The sequence below is a fragment of the Bombus pyrosoma genome, linkage group LG14, assembly GCF_014825855.1.
Source record: "Bombus pyrosoma isolate SC7728 linkage group LG14, ASM1482585v1, whole genome shotgun sequence".
Lineage (NCBI taxonomy): Eukaryota > Metazoa > Arthropoda > Insecta > Hymenoptera > Apidae > Bombus > Bombus pyrosoma.
The window spans coordinates 10,812,814-10,828,342 of NC_057783.1; the positions used below are offsets into that span (position 1 = coordinate 10,812,814).

Sequence of the window (15,529 nt, forward strand, 5' to 3'; positions counted from 1 at the left end):
TGTACTTATCGCTTCCTCCTTATAAATCTTAACAGCTCAGTTGTCACTCACTTTGTTTGTTTATGACAGAAAAATTGTGATACGTAAACAAGATAAAATTAAAAAAAGAATATAAAGTTAAATATAACGTAGATGATGTTTGAGGATAAGAAATATTTAGATATTCAAAAGATATCTCGGTATTATCCTAGAAAAATTCTAATTTTGGTAATATCTATACGGAGATTAATTTCTCAGAGCTTATTCATACAATACTGATTTTTTTATCAAAAATATCGTCTTCGCCTTTTTGTAGTACAGTTCAAGAACGACTGTGCTGATTAGAAGACACGAGTAGGAAGCTTCGGGTTCAACGACCTGATAGTATTTTTCGAAACAGCCATATAGTCGCTGATTAATTTTATTGTTAGCGAATGAGTCAATAGCCAATCAGAAAATTACAATGGTCTCACTACCGATACCGGGATTCATAGACAATTTTTTCTCTATTTCATTCCCGTTCCTTGACTTTCCAAGCGTTTGCGATTAGACAGTAGGCTGATAACGAACGATAATGAACCATCTTTCTCGATATCTATTTATCTAATCGAAAAACTTAGAAATTACATTTTGAAAAAAAGAAAAAGGGGCGAAGGGCAAACTTTGTAAGTTTGAAACGTGATGTAGAAGAGGAGCTATTTTCCCAGGTTAATCGTTTGAAATACAAATTTGCATAGAAAAACATTGTAGGGAGGAAGTTGTAGAACTACCTTTTGCTTTCCACCAGTGAGTTTGGGATATTTTAGGCAGCTTCAGGACCATTCAAGTTCTTGTCTTCTGTCTTTCGTTCATGTTTATCTCTACTATTCTGTTTTCATTATATTCAATCTTTTCTTCCTCTTTACGTTCCTCGTTCCTTTGTTCCCCCTTTTCTGCATTCCTTCAGACCCTTTCTCACCTCAGCTTTCTTATCGTTGCGCCTTGCCTAAAATATGTAGAGAAAATACTTGAAGTTTACGTAGTTGGTTTTTGTCTGGTGAATATTCAGTTTGCAAACGTAGCGACTGAATTTTAAATATTCTATTAAAATCGCAGCGCTTGTCTAAGAGATGATTGTTTCGAGACTAAAGCAGATAAGAAATCCTTATATACATATACATATTTTTCTTGTTATTTTTCGCTTCATTCGTATTGTTTACTATTGTTGCCAAGCTTAAATTATTTTAAGAGCTCGGCATATTTCTAACATGATAAATTCGTGGGAACGAAGAAAAGAAAAATTGTTTGGTGGCTTGCTGATCTCGCGTACCTTATACCCACGAATTTAGTTCCTTAGAGATAAAAATATTGAAATTTTACTTACGCGAAGTTTGTTAAACCAATTTTGAAAAGATAAAATGCAGTGGACACATTGATTTGCGTAAACAAATAATTTCGTAATACAGTTGCTAACAAGCGGAGTTTAGATTAATATAGAGCAAGATGGAGGACTCGAGAGTTTTAATAAGCAGTGGGAGTGGTTTTAGTGGGTGATATCTTGAAATCTAAAATTCATTAAATCGGAACACAACAAGCTTGTGGCGGAAATTTGTAAGCGGTAATATTCTGGCTATTATAAAGAAGCCGCGACATGCGTCGTCGTTTGGGAATAGCTCAACTTCTTAATTACGTTGCCACGCTTTAACTAAGTTACAGAAGAGAGTACCCTTATGAAAGTTATTTCTGAATAATTAAACGTTCAGCGTGCAGCTTCACTACTGGCGAGTTAAAGATTTCTGCTTTTTTTGTAAATATTAAATTTCAACATATAATCATGAAAAAATATTTAATATTTTAATTATATTTTCTATGCGAACTTTTTGTATGCTTCATTCCTATGTAAGTAAAGAAGTTAATTTACAACAGGGCGAATCGCAGGTATTCTATGACTCGAAACAGGTCGGAACAACGGAATAACATTTTGTTATACGGAACTCCATTTTCCAGAAAAAATAACTTTGAAATCCAATCGAGTATACGTGCATCTGACTGATACCTCGCGTAATTGCTTTCGCTACAGATCGTTACTAGATCTGTTTTCGCGTTTGATACAACGTAGCTAACAGAGATTGTTTGCTATTAGGAGAGTATGTTGTTATTATATAAGAATAATTGGAATAGTAGTTTGTGGCTAAAGTATTTAGCAAAGTTACGTAAAGTAGTATATCAATGAAGATACAAGTGTATTCTACTGAATTTTGGTTCCTTTTTTGGAAAGCGAAGCTTCGCAGTTGATAGATCAGTCTGAAAATGTAAATTTATAAATGTATAAAATCTACGCTAATGGCAACAAAACAACAAAACGATCAAACTAAGCGCGAGTTGCAAATTTAAAATTTTAATTTGCAATTTAATAATCGTGTATAAGATGGCGATATGGAGCCATCGCAGGAAAAGATAGAAACGAAAAACTGAATGGAATAAATTAATAAAAGGTTGTGTATGGATTGAGTGTAGCAAGAAAAGCGAAATCTTGTCTCTCGTCTCAGGACGCCGATCGAAAGTTTGCGAGAACTTAAATCGAGATCCAGGAAGTTTTGAAATTAATTCTTATTGAGCTTTGAACCGACTCGTCGAACGCGACACGATTTCTTCACGGCCCTCAACTTGTGTAATAACCTTTCGCTCAGGAACTTTTCGTCACGGAGTATCTAATAAATATTAAATTCGAACCGTTCGTCGTCGAGCATAACGATCTCGATACAATATCGTGTCGCCATGCATTTACTTCATGGAATATAAAGTATATTTTTTATGAATTCTTTAAACGCTTTCATCGTCCTTTTTTCTTTCTCTTTCTTGCTTTCCTTTCCTTTTCTGTTTTGTTTCATTTCTTTCGGCTTAGAAAATATCAATGAGTCGAATAGCCGTTTGCATGCACGGCTTTACCTATTTTTCACGTGAAATATACTTCTTTTCCCTTTGTTTCAGTGGATCTGCTTCAAATGTTGGAGTTCAACTTAACGCTAACGTTTCCTGCTGCATCTCTGCTCACGGTGCTTCTGGCTCTTGTTGGTGAGTTGTATTTTCTTCTTTTGATTTTGTAGTCATTCCTTGAACTCACACCGGACTCATTTCTGGAGCTTATACGTTATTTCGTTGATGGAAAATTATTGGTATTCAATTTGAATTTCAATATAATCCAAAATAAAGTAGATTATCAGTATTTTTTTTATCATTAATAAGGTAGTCTAGTAGTATTAGATAAAATATTTGGAAGCACATTTGGGAAGTTGCAATGCTTTCAGTAAATGATACGAGTGCGTACGAGTAGAAAATTAGAAATACACTTATTTTTTTATCATTTTATATAATGAACTTTATTTTCAAATTCTGTATTACTGATACTTGAAAGATTCTCTGGTTGACTTTCTGCTGACTAGAGAAATCTTTTTGAAAGGCAATTGAAATGTAATCCGTTGAATCGGCGACGCGTTAAGCTCTGCTCTAGCAGTTGGAAGTTAGGAACGCGCGTGCCAGTATGGCGAAGGCGCAAAATATTAAAGGCTTTTTACTAAATCAGAGTCTCTCTCGGTTTCGTTCCCTCGCTGATACGACGTTAGCTCTGTTACAAAGCTGATTGGCCGGGACGGTTAACCCAGGATTCTGCATAAATTTCTGATGAAGGCGCAACAGTTGGGTAACCCGCTCGGAGCCCATTTAGTAACGGTGGCGGCGGCGTCGGTGGTTTCCCTACCACTGCGACGCCCATTTCCATTTCAACCTGAATCTCCTCTTCACGCTTCGCATGTCCGTCAGCGCCATCCAATTGACCCGTATAAAGTGCGATATCGCTAATCCTCCCGTAAGGTTATTCAATGGTTTTCAAAATGCTGATCAAATTTAATATACAGAGGCTTTCAGCCTGCCGTCTTCCCTTCCGCCGCAATGAAATCTTTGTTTTGATTGAAAATATGTTTTAAAAAAAAAATCGTCTTGAAAGGTTACGCTTTTAGCGGCGGAATTGTAGTCAGCTTCTTTATTCGATGCTGGTACACCAATCGCTTTCTTTCGGAAAAGATCTAGTCGATAAAGCGAAATGAATTTTCGCGAGAAGCGGTCAAGGTCCATTTCGCGACTCGCTTATGGTATATCACGGGGCCACCAGTTGCACAGCTGGTATCCGAGCAAAATGGCAACAGAAGTGGTAAATTTCCGGATTCGTACTGCAAGAATCGGTTGCACTACGGTTGTGTGTATATAAGGGGTTTACCAGTGGATGTTGAAGAAGGAAAGGAAGCCTTAGGGAAGTTGTTATCTGGAGTAATGGGTTCCGGTTCCTGTGTCGCTTCCTGCCCTCCATCCGTCATCCTGCAGCTCTCTCTGGCGGATACTTGTAGGATTTCTCAGCTTTCTATACCTACGTGTATCCAGTTCACAGTTCTCTGTCCTTCTACCTACAGAATACATATCTATTACTTTTCTTTCTCTCTTTTTCAGCGGAAAAAGACTATTCTATGTAGTATGTGTTTCTGCGGTAATGAACACCAAAAGAAAATTCAACTCTATATATATATATATATATATATATAAGGTAGAAAATTTAGTATCATTGACTCGAACGTTCGAAATTATCTTCTTTCACGCTTGTTGCATCATGCGTCACTCAACGATGAGCATTTCTCTCGAGATATGAAGAGAAAAATAAAAAGAAAAAATAAGCGTTCGAAAGATAATCATATCTTTAGTAGAATTTCGATTTAGATATTAGGCTGTGTTGGTAAAGCAATGATAAAGTAGCTTTAAAAATACTCCGTATAACCGTATTCTTCCTTTTTCCGCTTCTCTGCTTGCATTATATAATTTTCTCGATATTAAATGTTATTGACTTTTTTTCACTTATAGGAGCAATTGATTATCATACAAGTATAGGTCTCTATCTTTTTCTATTATGTGCTATCTTTTTTTTATGTCAATCTTCTGTGATTGTCCAACTCAGACGTAGAATATTTAATGCCGCCGGAAATAGTCAGCAAATAATTTCTCACAAGGAAAAGTCATTATAACAGCCAATCCTTCTTTTGTCTTCTTCTTTTTCTTATTCTTCTGAAATTTATTTAAAATACGCATCCATTTAACGTTGTTTGAACGCAAGATAAAGCTAAGGGATTCTTTCTATTTCCTTTAAAATCATTAATTGTCCTTTTTACCACAATTATCAATATTTAAAACTGGATTATTTTCTGAGACGGAAGTTATTAACAATCTTTTACTCCAAATCAATTTTTTGAAAAATGCATTTGTTTCATTTACGTTACTCTTTTTAGTAAATCAAAGCGACGACTTGATTCTATCTCTAATCAAATCACTGTTGACCTTTATATACGTACGCTTATACGAGTCGAGTTTGCGTAGCTTTTGTGTCGATTTCTCTAAAATTTTCGTAGTTCCATTCGTCGTTCACGGTTGTTGCGTTCATGATTTTGTCGCGACCGGCGCGTATCATCATCGGTGTGAATTCGCGTGAAATCGAGCACGCGTCGCGCGGCATTTGGCGTCAGGAATGACTACAAAGACGATTTTGCATAATGGAACGTCAAAGAACGGAGTTACCGGCGCCCCTGCGTATCAGTGACGCATGATCGACCACCTAACATGCTGTAAACACGTTTTCAGCCACGGTCAAAACATGTTGCACTCGCTTCTGTTTCGTTTATCTGCTTACGACCCCGTCGAAACTGCTTTCCCTCTAACCGTATCGTGGTACAAGTATGTCAGGGGACGTTTTCGAATCGCTAACACGTGTTTCGCCAAAGATATATATCACTGTCGTTTTCAGGGGATTGGTTATCTAACTGATCCGTTATCTGTCGTTATATCGCATTTGGTCAACCTTTCTATCAACACGTTCCTTATTCACAGAAAAATAATCGCACTGTTAAGATTCTAAATTCGAATAGAAAGATTCTATTAGGACGTTTAATGCTGTAGGCGACATGTGAATCTCCTTATACTTTACACGTGGCGTGTAACGTGTTTAACTCGTGTTAAGAAGTTTCTATAAAACTTGGGTTAGATCATAATGTTTAGAAATAAACGTAAATCTTTGCTATTGTGCCTTTTCACCGAATGTCGGATCAACAAAAATGATGTTATCTTAACTGGATGTAATATGGCCTATATCTCAGCACAAACATCATTTAACATCCGTTCGTTCAATTTCTGCGCAGAATTTGATAAGGAACACGATCTTGTTCTTGTATTGCAACACTTTTGATTTACCGTGGGAATAATGTAGATTATATTGAAAGCAAATACGGTCAAAGGAGATAGAAACAGAGAAATCGAGCATAGCGTATATTTGCTTTACCTGGAATATATGTAGGCGTATTGTGCATATGTTTCGAGCTTCGTGAACATGAGCAGATCAATGACGCTTTGTATGTTGATTCAACTATCTAACCCTAACAACTTGCTCTGTAACTATTGCTCAACTCCAGATTCCATGGCGCATTTCCACCGGATGTGGAGAGATGAGATGCCGTATGGTTACATATATAGATACCAAATCTGCTTTCAGAAGCAGCAACCGTACTGTTAAATTATCAATCATAAATACAATAGATTTTCGACAACGTTAATCCACAATCGTCGCTGCAAAACATTTGGTATATTTACCCATTTAAGAAATCATTCATGTAACATTTTCTTTCAGAAAAATTGTACAGTTGTCAGATTTCGATAAAAGAGTATCGTTATTTATTATTCGAAACATTTATATATGCAGGATAAAGAGAGAAACTATTGTATTAATATTGTAAAGAATGTAATATATTTTCAAATATCACTAGAGTAATAAAGAAGTAAATTGATATGGGTTAATTCAATTTCGATCATTTTTATGGCATATTGGCGAAAAATGCGTTTTGGCCCCATTTCACTTTGATTAGGGACAAGTGCGTCCAATCCCAGATACCATCAAGCTCAAGCACGCTCAGTATGTTCGGTCAGCAGGAAATATTATGTCCATCAGGTTTTAGGTGTTCAACTCTGTTCTGGTAGTTCGCACGAAATTAGTGTCGGCTAGGCTTTGTTCGACGCCGATGACACGTAAGCGACGGTCGCGGAGAGCTGACCACTGATCAACCACATTATTAGCAGTTGTTCCTGCAGAAACGACGTAACTGCGTGCTGTTTCGTTTTCAATCTCATCGAACACGAATTGACTAAGGTTTACTCAACTTACTACGCAATGTTGTAACATTCCTGAATAAGAAGTGCCGATTGGTCTTTTCAGAAGAGTAGAATTAATTTTCGAAAAGTTCGGGTGCCGTAACAAATTTATTATTTAATTAATTTCTCACGGTATGTCAGTCATTTTTACAAATATTATAATTATTTTTGAGAAACGAATATTATATATTTATTGTCTCTCATCTTGTCGATGGTTTAAAGTTAAAAGAAAAAACAATTTCGAATGAAAGTCGCAAAATGTAACGATAAACTTCGGAATTTTGAAGTTTGTTGACATCGATGTTCGTGCATGATCGATCGGTATCACCGTTTCATGCGCATAGGTGCAAGACCGTGTAAAACGTATGCGTCATGCACAAATACGTATGTATGTGTCACATATGTCACCAACTGTACATCTATCTATCTTGTCAATCACGATCGTGAATTAATTTTGATTCAGAGAATCGTTCGTGGAATCGAACGTGGTAGAAATGATAATTATGTCACGGTTACAATACGCCAAACATGTAATTCATTCGTTCCGAAGAGAGTCTTTTTTCAGTTTGTTATGCTTTTTCCATCTTGTAAATGTGAACTTGCCTCGTCCTTTGTCTACAGAGTGTACCTTTTATAGAATGTTTCAGTGACCGGTATTACTTCCATTTATACAGGATTAAGTTACATTGTCATTGTTTTAATTAGCTATATTACTATTCTTGGAAGAAGAATATGCTGTGCAAGAACGTAAAACGGAACAGTGGAGCTTGTTCCAAGATTTACAATTGGAACATTTTATAATTGATATATTTGTTTAATTAATATGTTTGAAAGAGCGCGTATTAACTGTAACGTCGAACGCGATACATATTACGCTATGGGCTTTCAATCAGCTTAATAATAGGATTCCGCGATTAATAAAAAATTACTTATTATTTGCATTATTACGTTTTATATTACACAACGAAAAATGATATTGGATATTATACACTTTCATGCACGATATCGATAATTAGTTCAGTATTTCGAAAATATCTAAAAATTCCGTTTAGTAATGCTTGTACCTTGTAATTGCCATAATTTTGTTTATCTTCTTTTCCTGATACGTAAGTCATTGCCATTAACGCGAACGCGGTTCACCGACCCACCTATGTGTTAAGACTCTCTTTGCTCAGAAGTCAATGAACCATATGTGGGTTAAGGTAGTTTTCATTCAACGATTTATGACTCATAACTTTTTGCTTACAGATAATTGACTTACTGCGTCGTACGCTTGCTGCGCATGCAGAGTAATCAACTTAATTAAATAGATTTTCGCGCTTACTTTCCTAACTATTTCTTTAACAACAGAAATTTCCTATATGAATAGACAATTATACTTTGAAATTGTTTTAGTGGGAAAGAAGGAAACCAACATATCGTTTCGGTTTATGGTAACATTGATTCAGGCATTTCACGAAATTGCTATTACCTATTGCGAATATAAGACTTTATTTTCCATTTTCTATCCGTGAGAAGCTATTTTACTTGAAATTATATAGTTGACACGAGCTACATACGTGCATCCTCTATCGGCAAATACGCGTACGCATACTGACATTCATACTGTTCCAAATGCATCGAGTTTATGATCATATTTATTGACAATTGGATAGGAGCTGAAAAAAACAGCGTTATATGTGATATTTCATTTAATTTCCCTTTATTTTATTTTCCTTCCTAGATATAGATACCTATACTTCAAATATTTTGAAACGCAAAAAGACATTTTATTAACTATCACATGCTCGAATCTTTTTCTAATGTTTTTCAAATGATTGTAATTTTTCCATTATTCGGCATTTAATTGAACGTATCGATGAAATTTTATGTCTGTGTTAGATAGTTTTCTAGAAATTAGAAAATAAAAATGGGAAGAACAAAGATTTGTATAGGTTGCGTAAATGTTGAATACTCCGTTAACAATATCCAGTGATCCCCATTCGTCGTTGTCATTTCTGTCGAAACACGGAGAAATTTTTCTCAAGTAACGAGACGGATCCCCTTGATCGGTTTTTTCGTGGTGGAAAAATGCTGGCGACATAAATTGGACCGTTCCCTGTGCAATTTCAGCGTCGCGCGAGATTATCGAGCGTTCGTCGTAGTTGCTCGAGGAATTTTAACGTCTTTATAAAAGCGAAGAGCAAGAGGGAAATGTTGAAGCCGTAGTTCTGCCGCACACTTGTCCAAGGGCCTGCACCAACGGGCTTACCGAGCTGAGGTAATGTCCAGCTAGTATGCATTTAAACGAGTACATTATCCGTGCATTATCCGGCGTTAAGATCATTTCGGCCTAGACACTCTATGTAACTGATTCATGCGTCTCCAAGTTGCTATCCAAATAATGATATTTGCGACATTGATCGTCCATTGCATATCATCATCCGCTCTCTTGAAAATCTCCAAAAAAAATTTCTTTTTTTTTGTTGACTTATACGCACCAATGAAAGTACTAATTCTTACATATACCCTTTGCAAAAAATTCTATTTTTTTCAAACGTATTATAATTTTTATGATTTTAGTAAGATATATGTAAAAATTATACCATTGTTGCGTATAATACGCGTTATTATGAGCCTGGCATGGCTTCTTTCGATTTCCAACGCCGCCTACGTACATTGGGATATGTTCCATATTGGCATTTTCAACAGCAATTAGCACATTTGTCAGACTGTGACATTTAATATCCAATTATGTTCATTGTTCATCGGGGCTGTCGATAGATATTCGATGATTGAACACGTATAATTATATTGCTTACTTGAATGTCATTAATATGTTTCGCGTGCAGATATTGTTTAACGCATCTTACGCTTACGGGTTAATGAACCATGTTCGATATTCCAATCGAATTTTCACTTTGAAATTTCAATTCCCACAATTTCAATAATGGACAGTTCTATTACGATTTTAAATTCTTCTTTCCATTTGCTCAATCGTATCTTTTATTTCATAATATTTAAAAAGATTCTACATGAACGTTTCAAGAATCGGAATTGATGTCACAACTATTTTCCATCCTTGAAGACTACGTTTTACAAGAAAATTAAATATTAGGTTGTTCCAAAAGTTTCTTTCGTTTTATAAGAAAATAATAGATGCACAACTTCTTTTTCTCTATATTATTTTATTGAATTATATATGATTTTTGTTCCAATAGAACAAAATGACACCATAAAAAATAAACCTAATAAAAAATCATGTTTTTAAAAAATTTGCACTTAATCTTAGTTCGTGACAGTATTTTCATTCATTACTGTACAAAATAATTTTGTCCACGAATAATTTTCCGCTCCTATGTTATTTCTATCACAAACGTCACACGTTGCGTGTTCGTCGATTTGTCGTGTACATTTGGAGTGTAAACTGTTGGCAGGATACTCGTTAGCATTCTCTCCGTGTTGTTTTCTTCTTGTTTTGTCGCGCAGTGTCCGATCAAGAAACTAATTATCCGAGGTCGCCCTCGTACTCCATGAACCATTCATCCTTTTCGTTGTGAAGTGCCTTCATCCCGGTTGCCAGCGTGCTCCGCTACCTTTTGTCCAATATATACCAGGCGTCTTCTCTCCTTCACCTAATATCGGTTTAACGTGTATTTTGAAAACCGATGTCAAGCCCTCTAAGATCGAGTGCCTAGTTTCTTCGGGTACGTCAGCCCAAACAGACCAGAGATAATTACGCGATCGTACTGCTTTTCTTTAGATATTCCTCTTCTCCATTTGTTTCAGCGTATCATTCTGTTCAACTGCTTAGGATAGATATTTATTATCTAAGATCGGTTATTCAAGCTGAATTTCCTAAATTTCTGATTCCGTTGAAAAATATATCATAAACGACGTGCCACCAAAAGTAAAGATTTCTAATAATGGAAACAAAGTACACACGCTTTTAGCATTTCAAGAATTAATTGGACTTTGCCAATCGGTTTAATATTCACATCAAATCTCTAATTTGTTATTATTATGGTTTCGTTCACCGTGTGTTGTTATTACCTGAAATACACAATACATTATAATGAATACATCCACGTGATTTATCCGTTGAACGATGACGTTAATATACGGTTTATGTATATTACTCGTAGTTGGCGACAATTTTGTAAGAAACGGGAATATAATGGATGTTCGCGATTTTGGTGATGTTGAAAATATGAAACGACAGTGATTAATCGATTTTAATAAAAATGTAATATAGCAGAAAAATATTGCAATTCGAATCTAATCTAAAACATAGATTACTATTAAGTTGTCCTTAAAATTTTGGTAAGATAACTAATTGACTGCGTTCGCGTTCGCACTCGTACGTCGCGAATTAATCGAGGAAATATCGTGTCGATTTTTCAACGGAAAACTTTCAACGTTGTCATTAATCACCGTTGGAACGTTATATTTCAGGTTGGTCGTTTTGCACTTTCGTGACCTGGCCACGACACACCCTAGGATACTTTTATTATTTCCGCTCAGTCCCCGGGGGGGTTTCATATCGTTACAATTCATTAGGAAACACGCTAGCTGTACAACATTGTTCTATACTTTCCTCGAAACACATTAGCTTTATTCTATACCTATACTATATGATTCAGTGATCCAGTCAAAAATACGATACGTTAATACGTAGATTATTTGCATTGTAAAAACTGTACCTCGATACTTTTTAATTATAACACAACGATATTTATAAGCACGTCCGATATTTTTGTAGCTATGAACCGAGAGAAAATTTATATTAAATTTCTAGAAAGTTTTCAACGAAGGTTTCAGCGTTCCTTTGCGTTTTTATAGCTGTTCGAGTTAAAATTACATTGAAAAATTCAAAGACTCGCAATTAAAATTTCAGTCTTAAATTTCAGACTCTCTTTTGTATCTATTTTGGGAGATGTAAATTCAAAGAATTTTTCCGTAACAGTTTGCACGAAATATCATAGAAAATTGCACGATATCTTTTAGTTCTCGTGCATTTCGTGAAACAACGCTTACGGACGATTCGATAGTAGATTCTTTGATTATCGCGCGGGAACGTTTTGCGCATCTTATAACGAATTGTTGCAAATCTATTGGTTGCTATCTTACGTACCTTTGCGTTATAGCCTTTGGTTGACAGCTATTCAAATCGAATTTCTATTTTCTTAACCAAGTCCGATTTTTGATTATTGGAGCACTATTAAACGTTGTTAGTTAAAAAAAAAAGAAAAAAAATAAGAAGACCTCGTCAAATTGTTTTCGGTATGAGACCCTTAATTTTCGTTTACGGGTAGTTTGACGAAGAGAATCGTTTCAAACGGAATAACTTAGCCGATGTTTCAGCCGATAAGTGAGATTTAACGTTCAACGCCTGGGAAACAATAAAAACGGCTGGCGGAACGGTAGTGAATGTATTGTTTTAACGGTATAATGGTCCATGGGGGTCGGTATTAAATTTACATGGGCAGAGGTTTTGTATAGCGTGCCGCGAACTTTTAATTGTGCGGAAACTATTCGATTAATAGGACGGGCCTGTGGGTTCGATAGCGAATGAATGCCGGTATCGATTGCCATGAAGTTGTTTCGCTATTTCTACAAAGCTTCCTCGAACGTTTTCTCTTCTCCTCTTTCGCCTTTTCGTTGCTCCGTTCCGCAAATTAATAATCCCAGATGTTTATGCGGCCCTCGATAGCCGAAGCAATACGGCTTCGAAAAACATCGTACAACCCGGTCTTAGTAAATCTCATGGACAAAGAAAATTTCCTGTCCACCTCGTTTTCCCGAATCTCCTCTTTCGTTCGAATTAAATTTTCAAACGCAGCTGCTTCAATTAACGACTACGCGCCAAAGGGAAAAGGGAAGAACACGTTTGTCGGAAGGATTTACTTGAAAATGTTCGCAGATATAATTGTCGTTACATTATTCGAGGAACGAACGGCGTTCGTTATGTATCGGAAGTACGATTTAACTTCGATAATTGGTTAAAATTAGTTTTAAACGAAAATCGTATCTTGCTTTTGTTGGAATGGTCGTTGGACTACCTCTCTTCTTTTCACAAATGTAATTGATCGACTATTCTATGATTATTCTATGCTATGAGTAATTCATTCAAAAATAAATTATACTGTTTCAGGAATGGAAGCGATCATGTCAGAATTCTTTAACGATACCACGACTGCGTTTTACATCATATTGATCGTTTGGATCGCTGATCAGTACGATGCTATTTGCTGTCATACACCGGTTACAAAAAGACACTGGTTACGGTGAGTTTTGATCTGCTTGTAGCTATCGAATCACTTGCGCTAAAATTCCTATTTTGCTTAGTAATAAACACAGTTGTTTGCAACTCTTAACTTTAACTTTTCTTCTAACAGGAATATTGCTTAAAATAATATGTATAAAATAGTAAGAATCTAATCTTTAGTTATACCTTTTAAGTATAGAAAGATACATGCAGTAGAATTGCCAATAATCCGGTACGCTAGGGACTTAATTAATGCAAGATTATTGAATTATATCTGTGTAATTTGGTAAAAATTAGGAAACCAATATTAAAAACAGTCATGATTAATAGAATAAATTCTTACGGTAATTTTTATCCTATTTTTATGAAAATAATATCAATGGATTGGTAAGGTACTTCTAATAAAAATACGACTAAACTCATAAATCAGATTATTCGGATAAATTGTTAATAGCGTTGTTTTACGACCAACATCCTACAATTTTATTTTTGCTAGGATTATCAAGAAAACATAGAAAATTCCTGTTCAAATATTATTCGTCTTACTCGTCATGGAGAGCACGGTTATAACGAGTTCATTCGTAGAAGTCTCAGAGGTCGTTATACATCCCGTCCTTTTTAGATTGGGACAGAGATGATCGAAGGAGCATTTAATTAAAAAGGATTAAGCTGTATTAAGTAGCGAGTCAGTCGTAGTTCTGGGCATATCGGCAGACCTCGCCTTTTCTCTTTATCCTGGCCCGTGCACCTCCGGCTAAAACTGAAACGATCAAAGTATCTACTCTGTCTCAGAGTAGCCTTTGTTGGATGACGATAAAACGCCTTGCCTGCCTTGTCACAGTAACTTTACGAGAGGACCAACAGGAGTTTAATATACAACGCGTTTGCGAATTAAAAAAGAACGAGCCGTCGATGCTTTTGTATGCTCGAAGCTACGTAGCGAGGATAGTTGAACAAAGCCTTTCCAGGACATATGGATACTTTATTAAATTACGTTTCAACTGAATTCTTCCTTCGACGTATTAAAAATTATTTTTTTATTTTTTTGATGCTCTAATCTCAAAATCATCAATTAATCGATGAGTACTTGTTTCAATTTAATCTGCTGTATCGATTAATAATGGCAATAATTATAGTAATTGCTACTCCTTAGTTTGTATGTTGAAGGAATCAATTAAAACCTTTCTACATATAAACAAATTAAAATTTCACACAGTCACAGAGGATTTGAATGTCTTTCTGACATTCTGAGAAATACCGATCTATATTTCTTAATGAAACAATTAGACCGGTATTCGCATATGTTACCAGATTTCTGTATAATTGAGGACGAATGCGTATACCTTCGGTAATTATTGCTGTTTATTGATTAGCACGGAATGCGTAGATCTCGAGCGCGGTATGTGCAGAGAAATCCTGATTAAACAGTGCGGTCTATGGCAGCCTACGAAGTGTATCCGTATGTTCATGCAGGTCGTAGGTCGTTTGCTCATTCCTGCTACGTGGTCCTCGTGGTTATTAAACTCGATTTGTCTTTCACATTGGTTTGATTGTCACTCCATTGCCATAAATACTTTCGATCAACCTAGATTTGGCAAATTGTCGCGTTCGACCATTCGCCGTTCCGTCGGTGGTTGTGTACGGATGTCAAAGCCGGATCAGGATGAAATCCCTCGCGTAAGAGGAATCGAGTTTTACGCTCGATATGCCTTACCAGCGGCCGAGAGAGAGAGAGAGAGAGAGAGAGAGAGAGAGAGAAGCACGATGTAATTTCCTTAGACTGACAAAGGTATAGGACGAAACATTAGGGACATTAGACGGCGATTAAACAAAATTGTCGCCGGTCGCTTGGGATGTTTGAACAGATTGGTGACGCGCAAGTAAACGGTCAACGAAATTGCTCGCGGATGGCAGATGACATGTTTAAAGCGGAACATTTTAAATGATTGTGAAAGTTTGACAAATCAAGTTGGTTGGAACAAGGAAGTTCGGATCAAATAGGGAGCAATTGGGAATGATAAATTCCAGAATAAAATTCTCTAAAATTCTTGAAATTACGAAATATATCGAGGGAAATGTTAAACGAGTAAT

General features: G+C 36.0%; 1 protein-coding gene across 3 annotated transcripts in view; it reads left to right on the forward strand.

Annotated features, from left to right (window-relative positions):
* The window catches only part of LOC122574825 (membralin), a 65,843-nt gene that overhangs the window by 14,494 nt on the left and 35,820 nt on the right, over positions 1–15,529 (forward strand). For 2 of the 3 annotated variants that reach the window (XM_043742909.1, XM_043742910.1), the window contains exons 9-10: positions 2,950–3,033; positions 13,325–13,457. In XM_043742909.1, the coding sequence (XP_043598844.1) occupies positions 2,950–3,033; positions 13,325–13,457 (217 nt within the window). The remainder of the gene's footprint in view (positions 1–2,949; positions 3,034–13,324; positions 13,458–15,529) is intronic. The other variant, XM_043742911.1, reaches the window with a different exon arrangement.